Source organism: Acipenser ruthenus, chromosome 10, assembly GCF_902713425.1.
Source record: "Acipenser ruthenus chromosome 10, fAciRut3.2 maternal haplotype, whole genome shotgun sequence".
Lineage (NCBI taxonomy): Eukaryota > Metazoa > Chordata > Actinopteri > Acipenseriformes > Acipenseridae > Acipenser > Acipenser ruthenus.
The window spans coordinates 6,672,383-6,688,600 of NC_081198.1; the positions used below are offsets into that span (position 1 = coordinate 6,672,383).

Here is a 16,218-nt window from a genome sequence, read left to right on the forward strand (position 1 = left end):
GCTTCACAGGCTTTGCAACACACATGCAGGATAGTAGAAATGGTATTGATTAGGAGAGGGGTTGGTATTTCAAAAAAAAAAAAAAAAAAAGCCTCTGCTACATGTGGTATGGCTAGGTGGGGAAGTTTATATTGCCAATTGTGGAAGAAAATTCTAGTGTACTGGTATGTTTGGATGTAACAAATAAAGAGTGCTTCAAGAGCAGACATTTTTTTTATTATTTTTAAATCTGCAACAATGAATATGAAATGCGTACTAGTTTCCATTCAGGCTGATAAGCAGTGAATCTGCAAAGTACTACATGCAAACATAAGGTGTATGTTTTCTAGAAGAGTAACTAGGTATAATGAGCATGCAGAATTACATAATTGGGATCAAGATACATAGCCATTGGTAGGGAGATTTGATTTCTCTGCTTATCAGAATGATGAGCTGCATGCTGAATCCAGGGAACCCTGGGAATACTCAGCCGGCACAGCAGTCTGGTTGTGTTAGAGATGCCATCCTTCAGACAGGAGAGCACACGCAGGGTCTGTCAGCTTTACATGATGGTACAGATCGCACACACTTAAGTGAGGAACAAGATTACAGTACTAACCTATGTACCCCCTCCAAAACAGTCTTCCACAGCATAGGAGGCATTTGAAAATAAGCCTGTGTGTTAATAAATACGCTAAGGAATCTGAACAATGCAACTCGTTTGCACAGATGAAGTACCAACCCAAAGGTTGATTAACACTACCTTTTTTTTTTTTTTTTGGTATTTTTCAATCAGTAAGGAATCCTGTTCCCTTTTCAACATGACTGCTATAAGTGCTACATTAGCAATTGTGTTGTTAATATAACCATTATAAATACTTTTATTAGAGGAGTATGACTTGTATAAGTTTATAGTGTATAAAGACTATACCGAGTGTAGATTTTGTCAGTAACAATGTGAGCGAAGTGAGCTTGTTTAGGGATCTTTCTGAATATATTTGTTAAAATCACTTTAGATCTCTACTAACACTTACACTCCTTTCCCTGGTAATTATGTTTCCTGTCAATGGAAAATACTACTTCACACCATTTACATTCAGTTTTCAAAAAAAAACAAAAACTTGGCTGTATAATTATTTACAATGAGACTTTTTAATTTTTTTTAGTAGGCTTGAGTTGGATGGTGAATATATGTGCAAGCTATATTCAGGGTACACTTCTAATCTGAATTTTGCAACACAATGGTGTAATACTTTTTTTTTTTTGTAGTCATTGTTAGAACATTTATCAACAGTTTCCAAGATGTGAACTCAACATGCATTACTGCCAAAAGATGTCCCAGGCTTCTACTGATAGAATGTTGAGGAGAGCTGCTGTGACTTGTGGGGTGCATGTGAACCCAGAGCGGCTTGAAAACGCTGTTCATGGAAGGGATGGCGTGATCCCTGGGCTGCCTCAGAAAACAGAATTTATCGCTGTGCACACCTGCAGGAAGACTTCAGCAGGAGTTTTTTCTGCATCTATCTGTAAAAGTACACATTCAAGTCAATTTAATGGAATAATACAGAAATAAGTTATACATTCTCTGTGAATTGCTTATTTAAACTTATGCTTATGTAATCAGTACATTAACTTATGTGGCATGTTAGCCAGTGTAAGTGCCACATTGTAACTGCTGTGTATATTTTGGTATAATTTTAAAACTATTTAGATCTACTTGCACAGGCACACATAATTGGGGAGTGTGATTTATTGTCAGTTTAGTCTCTTAGATAGAAGGAGCTTTAAACTTTGCAACATGTTGCACAGTAGCGAAGTCCCTCATACAGCCGTAATGAATGAACACTGCAGAGCTTGCTATGCATAAAGGAGAGGGTATAGAAAGTGAATTCACCGTGTGTGACAGTCTCCTGCTCTCATAGTGGGTAACGACGGTCCCTGTAGTTTGGCGGAAGGTGTCCACCCTCTTGCGGATGGTGTCCCTGCAGCTGTCACTGCTTGGGCTGGCTTGGTACCTCCGCTGCAGGCGCTTAGTCATTGTCTCTGTGGAACAGTCCATGAAAAGCACCAGGCTTGGCTCTGCTATCTGCAGGGGGTTAATAGGAAAGCAAATGAACAAGCCAGCCAGTGTTAGGAGTCTATCGGGGGGCAAAATATATTGACATATTTCAGATTGCTAATGCTTGCTTCTCATCTACGGGGTCGTGGGATCCCCCTTTTCTATTCCAGTCCCTGATAATGAAGGCTGCCTGTTCACATTGTGAGACACAGGGGCCCGGCTGCTGTAATGATTTCAGCTTATTTATTACATTCCGCATCTCTTGAGAGTTCATTTGTTTGGGAGGGCAAGGAGTTCTTTCCCCACAGCATTAGAAATTGAGGAACAGTTACGTGACTTCAATATGTAATAAGCCAGACACCGTCTGTTCCAGCCTTCTAATCCTTGTCATGTTTAATCAGATAAGGCACAAGGATGAGTTGCTGTAACTAATCGGCAGATGGTGTCACTGTGGTACTCATGCATAGCTGCAAACCTATATCCAATGCAGCGGAAAACTTATGGCTGTTGAAAGAATACAGGGGTATTAGCATTACAGCCAACCAATGCTTTGTACGGCTGGGAGGGCTCCCATTTAACTATTGCCCAGGCCCAGATGCAGTTTATCTTTAGATGTAAAAGCTGTGCCCAGCCGCCCTTTTAAGCTATTGAGTTCTGCGCTTTCTAAATTTCTTCAATGCACACCTTCAGTTCGAATTCTTCTCCCTGTCTCACATCTCGCGGGAAACCATCAATCAGAAACCCCTTCGTGCCGTCCAAACTGGCAGCCATGGCTTCTTTCACCAGCTCCAGCACCATCTCCTGTGACAAGGGAACGACAAAGCAGCATCTGTACGATTTCCACTTTGAGAAGCTTTCAAAATGCTGACAAAGCAGAGAGGTGCTTTTTTTATGATTTTGATATTTGAAATTAAAAACGAGATTCCCCTGTTACCACCTGGTGAATAGTTTGTTGTAACATAAAAACACAAACACCATGACCTGATGTGATATTTCAGGCTAAAGTAAAACAATATTCAATCAATTAAAAAGGTATAGGTGTATACAAATACATTTTAAATTGCTTTATTATTCTCGCCTACCTACCTGGTGGTTCTTATTCTCTGTGTGTGATTAGTTTTTGTCCCCGCTGTGGTTGTCTGCACCAATTATAATTGCTCTTTTTCTCTTTAATGCCTTCCAGTGTAATGTATTACAGAACTGGGGCATAAAGTAATTAACCTACAAAAGTTGGCGATTGTTGGATTTTAACCAGGGACCTTGATATCCCCAGCACATCATCCTGTCATTTCAAGACTGATGCGCTCCACATGATCTGAATGATTTACTGGCAGAGGGAAGCTGGTAACATATCCCGCCTGCCAGACAAATAATTTCTCAGGCACCACCTCATGGTACACTGCACCTGCTCTATCCGTACATACACTGCAGAACCAAAAAACATCCTCTGTGCCACAAGCTGTGGTTGGGCTGACCTTTTGTTCCAGAGACTAGGGAACAACATTCCCGTAAGCAAACTGTAAAGCTGTGGAGGACTGCTACCTATTACCTCCACTCTGAATGTTCTCAGCAAGAAAGCAAAATGATGCAGCAGACATGCCTTACAGGAACGCGGTTTTCATGTGTCAACACAAAATAATCAATGATGCAATGCAACGATATGCAATCTACAAATCAGGTCTGTTCAATTCTATCATTTACCCAGCGACTGGGAACTGTCAAGCAACGGGGAAGCAGGAAGCTTCTACAATAACAGAAATGTATGGCAAACATATCAACTATAAATAAATCACATTTAAGCTGTAATTAGCAGACACATGCACACACACATAGGTTCTACTGTAGCAAAGCATATTCCACATCATAAACATGTACTAGTAAGATATGTGAACTATATTTCAAATGTGTTTTGGAAGCTAACTGAATTTCTTTTTTGATGAGACATTTACTGTAGTACACTGCAAGAAATGTTTAGTAATAGCTTTTTTAAAGAATGTAACTTATTTAACAGCTAGTTATAGTGTACCAACTGTCAAGAATTGAGCTTCAGAGGAAACAGCAGTCTTTTAAAAAAACAGTACGTTCATCTCACTTGAAACCTAGAATATCTTAAGAGTGTTGAGATTGAGAACCAAAGACCTGACTGATGGAGGGTTCAAATCCCAGTCTCTGTGTGGCTTGACCGCCTGCATCTTGGCTGAATGGTGAATGAACGTGTGAATGATTGCAAGTTGTTTACCATGGGTACAAGCTCTCCACGCTCCAGGACGTCTTTGATGAATCTGCTCCTCTCCGTGTCTGAGAGCAGCTCATTGCGGAGGAGATCTCCGGTGGAGAGGTGAGTGAAACCGTACTTCTCCTCTATCTTTTCACACTGTGTTCCTTTCCCAGAGCCAGGCCCACCTTGTCATTAGAGAAGAGAAAACACTGAGCTGTCAACTCAAGAGACAAATCAAATTATACAGAAAGAGGAATACTAAAAGCTGTTAGGTGGCAACTGAATAGTCGCATGAGAGCACTGTTTCCATGTATATTTTAACTGGCAGGTATGACTTGAGCTAAATCGTGGGCCATGGATTTAACTTCAGTCTCATTGCAGCATTGTTTTAATTAAAATCAAATATTCTCAGGGACAGCCACATGAACAGCACCAGAGCTCAAAAAGCTCAAAACTATCTCATTTTCTTAAGCAGTAAGGGGTAATGCATTAAAATGCTTAAGATGATCCCAGCCTAAGAACTGGCTAAATGTAAGTGGATTATGCCCGAGTCACTTACCATCTGTTTTCCATTAACAATAGAGTGTTTTAATTCTACATGCATGATAACGTCAGTAATCATATTACATTCACATTTGTGCTTTATATTTTTTAAATGAGGCAGGTTGAGTGGATTGGACATCATAATAATAATAATAATAATAATAATACATTTTATTTATAAAGTGCCTTTCCAATCCCAAAGCGCTTAACATAGCTTATGAAAGACAAGATAACAAACGACAGGGCAAAAAAAATTACATCCAACAAAGTAAGAGACAGCATTAACAAATGATAAGGCAAGATAAAATACAGTAATAAAAACACATTCAACAAAATAAGAGACAGCATTAACACATATCCTTGAAAGCTAGTTTAAAAAGATGTGTTTTGAGATTGCAGATTTTAAAATTCTCAGCAGTCTCTGAGTCTCTCTTGGAGCTGGGTAGTGTACTCCAGAGGTAAGGAGCTGCTCTACAGAAGGCTCTGTCTCCCATGGACTGTAGCTTGGTAATAAGTGGTCAAAGATAACCAGAGTTGGAAGACCGGAGAGTATGAACAGGAGAGTAGACACGAAGCAAGTTGTGCAGATATCCTGGTGCAGTGCTATGGAGCGACTTGTGCGTGAGGAGCATGATCTTAAAGTCAACCCTGAATCGTATTGGGAGCCAATGTAGTTTAAAAAGCACAGGTGTAATATGTTTCCTGAGCTGTATGGGTTAAAACACGGGTGGCAGAATTCTGCACATATTGCAACTTGTTTATAACTCTCGTATAAACTCCAGATAAAAGTGCATTACAATAATCAAGCCTAGAAGTAATAAAAGCATGAATCAGTTTTTCAGCATCAAAGATAAAAGGGGCCTTATCCATGCAATATTGTGGAGATGGAAAAAGGACACCCTAGTGATACCCTGGGGATATAAACCCCTTTAAAGCAATCCCACTATGAATAACACTAGGTTAAAGCTAGACCTCAATGAAAATTAGATGATGCTTCTTAGTTGGGCTATTTTGGGTAAATAATTCCTAAATAAATGAATGAAATACCAGTATTGTATCATTTCAATTAGCAGACAGCAGCCATAACTTCAAATGTGTTTTAGGTACAGAGCTGTTTAACCAGCCAGCCTCCTTCAGAAACCTAACCTGGGGAATGCAATTGCAGGGGTTAATTAGGCTGTTGACAAAATTCTGAAGACGGTGAGCTTCTTGACTCAAGCATCAAAAACTAAAAATGTTTAGGACTCCCTCCTGCAAGAGCTGGGAATAGTCAAGTGAAGCAATAGGAATGTTTCATATTGAACAGGGACCGCCTTTGCATGGCAGGAGACCAGCTCGCTGCAGCAAACCAAGGATAAAAAAATAATGACAGAAAATCATGAAATGGATTTCCATTTAATAATCTTCAAAGAGATTGTAATATTGTCTCACATGTAGGGGTCATGTCTATGTGCAGGCAAATCCACAATATCCTTGTCACTGGATAAAATCCAGCACAATTCAACAGCACGTTTCCATGTTTTAATATCAAATATGAGGACAATGGGCAAAAGCACAGGGCACATTTTCTGAGAGTAATAAAACAATTGTAACATTATAAAAACAACCAGTTCAACTATTGTTGTTCTAAGTTACTAGGTTTATACAATTCCTGTTGTCTTTGCACTTGTTTCAATATTATAGACCTAATGGTTAGATCACTGCTAGACCAAAGGATGACACCAAAGAAGGGTATTATCTGACGTGTTTATGAAAGATATTGTCCTTTTATAAAGCTGACAAACTAATACAGCCTGGCAGATCTAAGCTTAGCCTTTTGCACACTCAGCACTATTGTCATGCCATTCAGAGATCTGCACGCAATCTCTGCTTGCCACAACTCCCTTTCCCAGAAGCAGGACTACTGCATCAACTGTAGCATTAATATAATACATTAAGCGACTAACAGAGTGCCGTTCCTGCACGCCACAACGTCACAGAGGACAGGCTGCTAGCTGAGATACTGTGGCGCTCCATACTTTTTATTTGCCGTTTTTAATGCACCAGTGTCCTGAGCAGCTGTTGGAGAGATACAGAGACTCCATCAACCCTACTGATGCCTGTATTACCGGCTTCTAGGAAACGTATTGCTTCCCTCAGCATGGCGATAGGCAGGCACATCTCTGTTGGTTTCAATTTAAATATGTCTCAAGGGTGGATTCAATCAAAACATGAAGACCTGTGTTAGTTCTGTTCTATAGCGCTATCCAATCAAACCTCCAGACACAGGAGGATTAACCTCAATTTACATTAGTTTAATTTACCACGTGAAAAATGTCAACTTCAAGGACATATAATAGTACTGTACTCTTCTAATGTGTTTCAGGACGTTTTTGAGCTAGACCAGTACTTTAAGTTTCCATTGGTAATATATTTATATGCATTGTACTTACCAAGCACAAAGATTATCTTTAATTTCTTCAGTTCCTCTGTAAAAATAGAAAACATTAGGGCAGTATATTTCTTGTTGTTTTTTTTATTTCCTAAAATGAGTATGCATGTTTTTTTTAAACAGTTCTATCATTTATTGATACACAAACCATACACTTCCCCTATTCCATATGATACGATGAAAACAATTGTGTTTCATGTACTTTTAAAACAATTTTAAACTATATATATATATATTTAAAGCTAAAAAAAAACAACAAAAGAAACCAAAACATCAACTCACCTTCCAAGTTAAAATCTCCATATATTGTTGCCTGGTCTTCAGCCTGCCAAACATGAAAGACAGCCATGTTCAAGTCAAATAAAAATGTTGTTTTAATGTTTTTGTTCTCCATAACATTTGCCATATAATTTTGCACATTTATTTTTTTGTATATCTTTATAATTGATTGTGGGATTTGATTGACCCTGTTTGCAAGGGGATCGGTTGAGATTGCTAGACACAGTAATGATGCTTCATACCCTTCCATAAAGCATTGTAAGGTACTAAACAGCTTAATAGAGGGTTAATATCAGTGGGGATGGTTCCATTGTAGGTTGTCCAATACCCTTTAAGCAGTCATGATCTGAGATTTTCTAAAGCCAACAAAAAGGCCGAGTTAAACAGACATCCTGAGATCTGTCTGCCCAATCTGTTTAAAATAAAGACAAACAGGTTTGGACTTTCGTTCATTCAGGTTCATTCAGTTATTACATTACGAAAATAAATGTCTGCAATGAATCGGGTAATGCTATTTTTAATTTAAGTAGCACCCTTCTGCATTGCCATTGAATGATTCTGCTGTCTGTACTTCGAGTCAAATTGCTTATATATAAAGGTAACCTCAGGTTTGTGTTTAATGTGAGGAAGACATCAGTGTCTATCTGTATATTGTATATGCTACTAAACCAACCAGCAACATTGACATCTACATTATTAGTATATTAGGGGATATGGAAAAGATATATGTGATGGAAATATTTTTTTACTATTTTTTTTTTTTTTTTGCAAATCAATACCGCAAATACTTATTGCCCTTAAGGAGATGTAACCATGTAAGCCCTGTTAATGTATACTGAGCATCAAAAGAAACGTATCACTTATATTTGAGCATCAAAAGAAACGTATCACTTATATTTGGATCAAATTCACTAGATGTGATCGAAAAATGACAAACTCTGTTTTAGAGCAGGTGCAGTGACTTTTTATTGTGCTGATTAACAATTGACATCACGAAGATGCTACAAAATGATCTGTCGATCTTGGGCAGGTGTTGTGACTCTTGGTCTCCCAGTTCGTGGCCTGTCATTAACAGAGTGTGGTTATACTGTCTCGCCAGGTTTGAAATTGCTGGCTGTGAGCACCCAAGATGACAAGCCACAGTACGCTGCCCTAGTCCAGCCTCCAACATGCCGATTGCACGAAGGCGCTGGCATATTGTTTTTTTTTTTCTGTGATTTTCTTTATTTCTTTTATTCAAGCTTGCAATTCAGCAGCTGATATCACTCCATATCCAGTGTCCAATCAACTGTCTAACTAATTAGGTGATTAAGTGCATATGCTTCAGTCACAGTCACTCAAGCGTGTCATGGTCAAGGCTGAATGATCGAGTGATTAAAAAGAAACCAAAAACATTTTGTCAATGTCCATCATTTATATACCTTATTTTTTTCAAAAATAAATGTGTTATAATAGTGATAAGTTTCTTTTGATGCTCGGTATATATTTAAATTTAAAGTGATGCAAAGTGTTTTTTACGCTTTCAACAAAAGGCATATATTTAGGCATTATGTAGCTTAAAACGTTTTACGAAATGCTGATTCCATATGCAGTGCAGCACAATTCAATGCGCAACGCGGTAGGATAGACAGACAGATATACAAATAGACATACTGTAGAGACAGATACAGAGCTAGATAACGGATATAAATCGACAGTATGTATATTTTCTAGCTCCATTACCCTGGTCATATTCTAATGCTGAATCTACAAATACATGGATGTTTGATATCACTATGTAACACAATTTTTGTTCCTGGGTAGTAAGTGTTATTTCCTAATTGCTTATGCCTCAAAAGTATAGAAAATGGCTATTATTCCCCACAAACTTTGCTTTTGTGACCAGGACAGTGATATTTTGAAATTTACCTATTTCCAATGAGAAAACGGGCGAATTTGTGTCTTTTCGTTTACATAAAGTCAGAAAAAAACAACATATGAATCCAAATTAACATGTATTTATACTAAAGTAATACAAAAATGACTACAAAAGATTTAGAAGTGAGTAGTTTTACGAGATTTACGATTATACTGTAAATCACTTTCACGAATCAGCCCCCAAATGTAGTCTCCCATCATGTTCTCGTTATACTGTCCTTGGTAGCGGCGTTCAAAGTCCAGTATATCCTGGTGGAAGCGCTCGCCTTGCTCCTCCGAGTACGCTCCCATGTTCTCCTTGAATTTATCAAGATGAGCATCAAGGATATGGACTTTGAGGGACATCCTACAGCCCATTGTGCCGTAGTTCTTCACCAGAGTCTCAACCAGCTCCACATAGTTTTCGGCCTTGTGATTGCCCAGGAAGCAAGCAAAGATAGCTTGGTAAAACCGCCTTGGAGACCCATCAGGAATGCCACCATTTTGAAGTCTCCTATGACCTTGATGCCATCTCAGAAAAATGCAGATATGTATCCACTTAGGCAGCTGGAACTAAACTGAACTGGTGGGCTTAAGGCCCCTGTATTTATACTACTATTTATATTACTGGAAAGTTCTAGAACGTTCTAGAAGTTACTCCAAGTTTACTCAGCACTGAATCTATCTGGAATGTTCTGGAAAATAGGTACATTTCAAAATATCACTGTCCTGGTCACAAAAGCAAAGTTTGTGGGGAATAATAGCCATTTTCTATACTTTTGAGGCATAAGCAATTAGGAAATAACACTACCCAGGAACCAAAAAAAAAAAAAAAATTGTTACACGGTGTATTTCGTCAGTAATATTACAGTGCAATGTGAGGCCCCATTAAGTGAAACTGTTTATATTCCCATTTTCTCATTCTGAAGAGGTTTCCATTTTAAGCTCAGTGCTGAGGGAGTTACAAAATTAATCAATGGCTAGGAAGGGTTTTAGATTTAGAGTCAGGACTCTTAGTCCCCAGATATTACTGCCTTAAAGAGTCATGGGCATGTCAGCACATCTCTTTACTCTTGACCTGAGGCCAACCATAAAGAACTACAGGGTAATTTTTGTCCCTTTCATGTCTGAAAAATGTACTAAAAATGGTATTTAAGTTTTTTGTGTACAATATGTATATTTGCTTATTTTTGAATAGAAAGAAACAGATTTGTTTTTGCCATGATGTTGCAGTCTTATTCACTGATAGTCATGCTAATGTTTTAGGAATTTGACTCTCAAGTCACGAAGATAACCAGTATCTACTGTAAGTACTCTACTTTTTCTAGTTTTATGTTTGAACCTGAAGTAAAATGTCATTTTTATATCTTGGTTCTGAACCCTTTATCTTTATTTATAACATATTTCTTTGATTTACACATTATAGGGGGGTGTTACAGCAATTTGTGGCTTTGCAATTCTCTGTGCAATTTTCTTTAATGTTACAGTAGCTAAGTTTTACTGCCAGTGAAGGAGGAAACTGCAGCACTTTTTGGGCATTGAGCACCAGTATCAACTGTGAGGTCAAACCTAACTGTCTGTGCTGCATACATGGGAAAAACAGTATTCGTTCTTAGTCCCATGGTATCACATTAACCCTTTAAGGACCAGGACCGTGTTAACACAATCATACTGAAGTGGGCTTCTAGGACCACGATCTTGTAAACACGACATTTCGTTTTGATGACTTACAGGGCCACCGTACCTTGCAGTACAGGCTTGAAACACATATCATTGGATACGGGAGGGACTGATGTTCACTTCCTGATAGTTTTTTTTGTGCGATGTCACTAGTGTCTAAAGGGCGGAGACAGTTTACAGCAGCCCGCAGAGACAAAATCAGAAACAAAACCTCACTTGTTTAGAGCGAATAAAAAAAGGGAAACACTGTGAATCTGATTACTTGACTTATAATTATAATTATGTGTTTTAATATATAAATATCAAGAAATGAGTGGATATACACAGAAAACATTTCATGAACTAAATGTATCTGGTACTTGTTTTACTTATTACTGATAATAATGGAATGAATAACTATTTTATTTATAAATATTTATTTTGAGAAAATAATCAAGAGTAGTGTCCATTATTGTTTATAAAGACCCTGAGAATAAACGTGTATTATGTCATTACAATCACTCAGGGTGAAACAATGTCATGTAATTTGCCCAAACGTCAATATTTTTCAACAAAACTTTCAGGAAGTATTGTAAGTTCCCTTGGGTCACACAATAATGTGTTTTTATACCTGTATCTCTAAGCAGAATACATAATAAAAAATACCTTTTTAAAAAAAAATATTGAAAAAAAATAAGCAAAAAGTTTGTATGGTTTCTGAAGTACTTTATATGTCCCCAGATTTCATTTTTATAGGAAGAGAGTCAACGCCAAAAAACGCCTGGTCCTGGGGGAGCATCCCAATGCTTGGTCCTGAAAGGGTTAAATAGATACAGTCCGGGATCCTGTATATTAGTAGGGCAAGCACCATGTTCGAGAAAGACGAATGAAGATAAGCAGCTCAATTACAGGCTCTGAAAGAATATCTGAAGGACTGATATCTCAAAACAGACAGTGTATATTAAACAGGAGGATTTTCACCTGCTATAATAATAGGGTGGTGTGATAAAAGCACTAACATATTATAATAAGTCTCTAAGCAATTTAAATGTAAATGTTATAATTTCTCATTAATTTATAACAAATTGCCTTCTGCCTAGAAAGTCATTAGCTCATCTCAAAGCTCAAATCAACTATCAAAGTATTTGGATATCTGGAACCTACTGCCAAGATGTCTTGAGCATAATATAAAAAACACACCGACCTGCAATAGCTGCATTAGCATGTTTTATAAAGGGTGGCTTCAACTTTAATGTGTTGGACACATACTTTATGACCCCGTTCTATGGTGTTGGCCATGCACTGAACATGGAAAAGTATAAAGAAAACACAACGACACTTTTACATTTTAAAACACATTCATACCGTGCCTCTGAATGTTTCCATAGAGCAAGGAAAATAACACAGGCGCTGCACTTTTTATTAAAACCACGCAACAGTAATTGTTATGTTTGCATACAGCTGTATTCAACAACTTAAATGTTATTACTTATTTATGAATCTGCTTCTGTCTTGAAACCATGTGTTGTATATTATCAAGCTTGACTTTGCTTGACTGTTTCAATTCAATACAATACAAATACAGTCATAGTGCAGCCCCATTGTTCAGCAGATGTTCTAGACCTCTGTGACTTCAAATCATCTGCCACACACACTAACAGGATTACATTCAATATTTATGCATACCGCAAATACGTATTAGTTGCAGTGTTGATGTTTGCAGCTTTGTGTGTCTTCAACTGAGTTTCACAAATTAGCTACAGGCAGTAAGAATAAAACGGCAGTAATTTATGAAAACTGTATCAGAGGGAGACAGGAGTCATCAGGGAGCTGATGGGAAATCAAATAACAAAGGAGAATGTCATTACCTGTTCTTCAAAGTCTGAGCCCATGTCTGCAGAATCTACAAGCAAACTCAGGTCAAGCTCACTGGGGCCTGCAGTAAAAAAGAGGAACCAAGCAAAAGTGTACCAGAAGTTAGAGTATGAGATGTCACATTGTTCATTAAGTGTCTGAAAAACTACAAAGCGGTATGTAATTCAATATGTTCAATTATTCAGCAGGTGTTATTCCACATGAAGCAAAATTAGTTAATTCTATAGGGTGATGCAAAACTTTTGGCCATAGCTATATGTTTCAATATTTTCAATATTTCATGCATGAACGTGCTATAAAGGCTGTTACTGTTTCACTTCCTAGGTCAGTTCACTTCAGCACTGTCTTCAAGTTTAGGATTAGAATTGAAGTCTCCTGATTTTGGAGATTGTAAAGAATTTCTAGTAGCAGTAGCCCGTATTCGTACCCTTCATTTCTGTGTTATCTGTTACTGGTATATTTTGTGTGTTGTTAAAAGAAATCTTGGTTAAAATTAGCCCGGATTTCATAGCAAGCATCTAAATAATGTATCCCAAAGCCTCTATGGTTGAAGCAGCCCCCAGATCCCCCATTGTTTTCAAAGAAAGAAAATCCCTTGATGGTACACAGATAAAACACAGAATCATTTTGTTTAATGAAAAAGAAGAACTATTTAATATTAAAAAGGCTTCATATCACCTTGAGAGCACCTGAGGCAAGCTCTTTGTTGAGAATGTATTTAATGCATGAAGAGTGTGTTTCATTGACATTCTTTAGAGTCACTTGCATCATTGCATTATATTATAGTTGGGTTGAGTCTTTTAACCTTTTGCCTATAGTGTGTTTGCCCTTCATTGTACTTTTTCTTATTCTTATACTGTACTATGCATTTCACCTTTTTAATTGATTTTAACAATACTTTACAATACCTGCTGTACCTATTATTTACCATGTTCAATATGCTTTCACTGTACTTTAATAAACACAATGACAAACAGCCATTATTGACAGGGTGCAAAACCAACATTCTGGCATTTAAATCAATGGTAAATTAAAATGCATAAATCTGCAGTGGAATTGACATGAAGCCTCATTTACTAAAGGTTCTTAAAAGTAGCCATAAGACGCGTGTTAACACAATCCCATAACACGTGTCTTAAAACTATAAATAAGCTGGTATTTACTAATGTGAATGACTCTTATTAAGACGAGTGCTATGGAAATGACGAGCATATTAAGACATGTCTTATCACAGAAGAGAAGGCGCATCTTAACGAAATGATGACTATTGAGATACTCATTTGTCAGTTCTTGACTTTTAAGAAATATATGTATTAAATATAATGGCGTTTGAAAGGCAGGATCGCAAAAATAAGTAAATACAAAGTTATAAACAATCCTACCTAGACACTGTCATGGCTGTACAGTATATACAGTATAAAAAGCATTTCGATACAGTATAGTAGACTATTCTTTTCTTTATCCATCATTGATTAGATCAGTCTGCAGCCCTTACGCTACATTAATGAAACTGTGAATACAACGAAGTGTTGAGTTTGCAATTAGACCAGGTGGCACATTTCAGCAATGAATCATTCACGAATGCATTTCTGTACATTGAAATGCCATTCACGTGTTTTACAACGTGGATCTCACAGACACCAATTGCAAGAAATGCACAGGTAATAATAACTAGGAGTAACTATACTGTACATAGCCTACTGTATAATCTATTGTAGCTAGACAAATAATAATTTTGTACAGAAAAGTGATAATCGGTTATGCTGTGAAGGTACAGAATTATTTGTACTGAAGTAAAAGCAGGCATGCAGAAGGTATCGACCCCAGTGCCAGCTGACACAGGTAATGGTATAGCTGTGCCCAAATTGTGTGGAGAAATAAAAGTGCACTGTATGCAGGTATGTGATTTAGGAGAACACTTCCTTCTTTGATATTATGTGCTGTTGTGATTGTAAACCCAATTTCCTTATGTGTATGTATATTACCGTGTTTCAATTATCTCTGTCTGAAAACAGTTATGTCTTTTTTTTTGTTTGCATAATAAGTGATGACCATTTTATTTTTCTTTTGCATAGCAATTCATTTTGCATATTCAGTAGCTGCTAATATACCCATTGTGTTATTTTTAAGGCGCGCTTTATCGTGGTTGATAAATACGGGATTATCTAGCACGCGTCGTATCCATGGATAACACCCGTGTTATCGCATAATAACCTTTAGTAAATGACGCCCGAAGTGGCTTATAAAGCAGTGGGGTTTTTATCTGTGGATTGTACTGTGAAGCAGGATCCCTTAACTAACTGATCCACTCGGAGCTCCTCTGAGGAAACACTTTATGGCTTGCTAAAGTTCTGGTCCTTCTAAGCAGAGTGTTACCCAGCAGTTTCAACAGCATGACATCCCAAGGATTAGAACTTTAATCACATTTCAACTGCCTCTCTTCAAGCATTTTCAATCAGTTTAAAACACAATCCATCAAACCATTAAGATATTAAAAAGTGGTCTGGTTTATAAAGAGAATACACAATGGCTAGATCAGACTTTCCACCACTTGTGAACAAAGGCCTGTATGCTCGGGGCTCTGCCACCCCATTGTTAACATCAGGCTCTCCATCCCTGTGGTGGAAAATATTACTGTGCCCCATTATGCACCCTCCATATACACATGAATTTTTTCTTCACAATGGTCCTCATTCTTTATTACGCTGATGAATAACATAGCTCACAGTTTGCACTAGTCAGAGCCAAGAGACGTCATTGATATTTGTGTGATTTGCAATTTTGTAACATGAAGTCAGGCAGATCCTGCAGGACACAGGGTCATTACTAACACCCATGACAAAAAAAGCTCTAACCTTTTACTGCACTTACTGGGGTTCATAAATGGTCATATTTCAAAAAGTTATAAAGGGACCTCACTATATTTTACATTTTGACAAATAAATCTGTAATAGTAACTGTAATAGTTTTCCCTATCACTGGGATTATTTTTTTATTTCATTAAACGTTAAGTGTTACTGCATTAACAACCTGACAATAAAACACAGTAATAACCGTGAACAAACACACTTTAAGTATGTTTAACCACTTCAATGCATGTACGACAAATGAAAACCCACTTACAGTAATATGCCGTACATGCGTACGTCAAGTTTCCCATTCTGTTCTACGATCGCTTTCTCAGTCTAGTGTTTCAGGTTTCATTCTCTAAGGCAGTGCTAGTACTGTGGAATGTGCAATGAAAGTTGGGGGAGGGTCAGGTGACATTTTTATCCAATT

The 16,218-nt window shown here is 37.5% G+C and overlaps 1 protein-coding gene across 1 annotated transcript in view; it reads right to left on the reverse strand.

The window, feature by feature from the left end:
* Positions 1-142: 142 nt before the first annotated feature.
* The window catches only part of LOC117409352 (adenylate kinase isoenzyme 5-like), a 35,579-nt gene continuing 19,503 nt past the window's right edge, over positions 143-16,218 (reverse strand). Inside the window, exons 8-14 of the mRNA XM_034015274.3 lie at positions 12,933-13,000; positions 7,513-7,555; positions 7,232-7,267; positions 4,278-4,441; positions 2,723-2,839; positions 1,874-2,065; positions 143-1,503 (exon numbers count right to left, since the gene is read on the reverse strand). Of these exons, the coding sequence (XP_033871165.3) occupies positions 1,435-1,503; positions 1,874-2,065; positions 2,723-2,839; positions 4,278-4,441; positions 7,232-7,267; positions 7,513-7,555; positions 12,933-13,000 (689 nt within the window). The 3' untranslated portion in view covers positions 143-1,434. The remainder of the gene's footprint in view (positions 1,504-1,873; positions 2,066-2,722; positions 2,840-4,277; positions 4,442-7,231; positions 7,268-7,512; positions 7,556-12,932; positions 13,001-16,218) is intronic.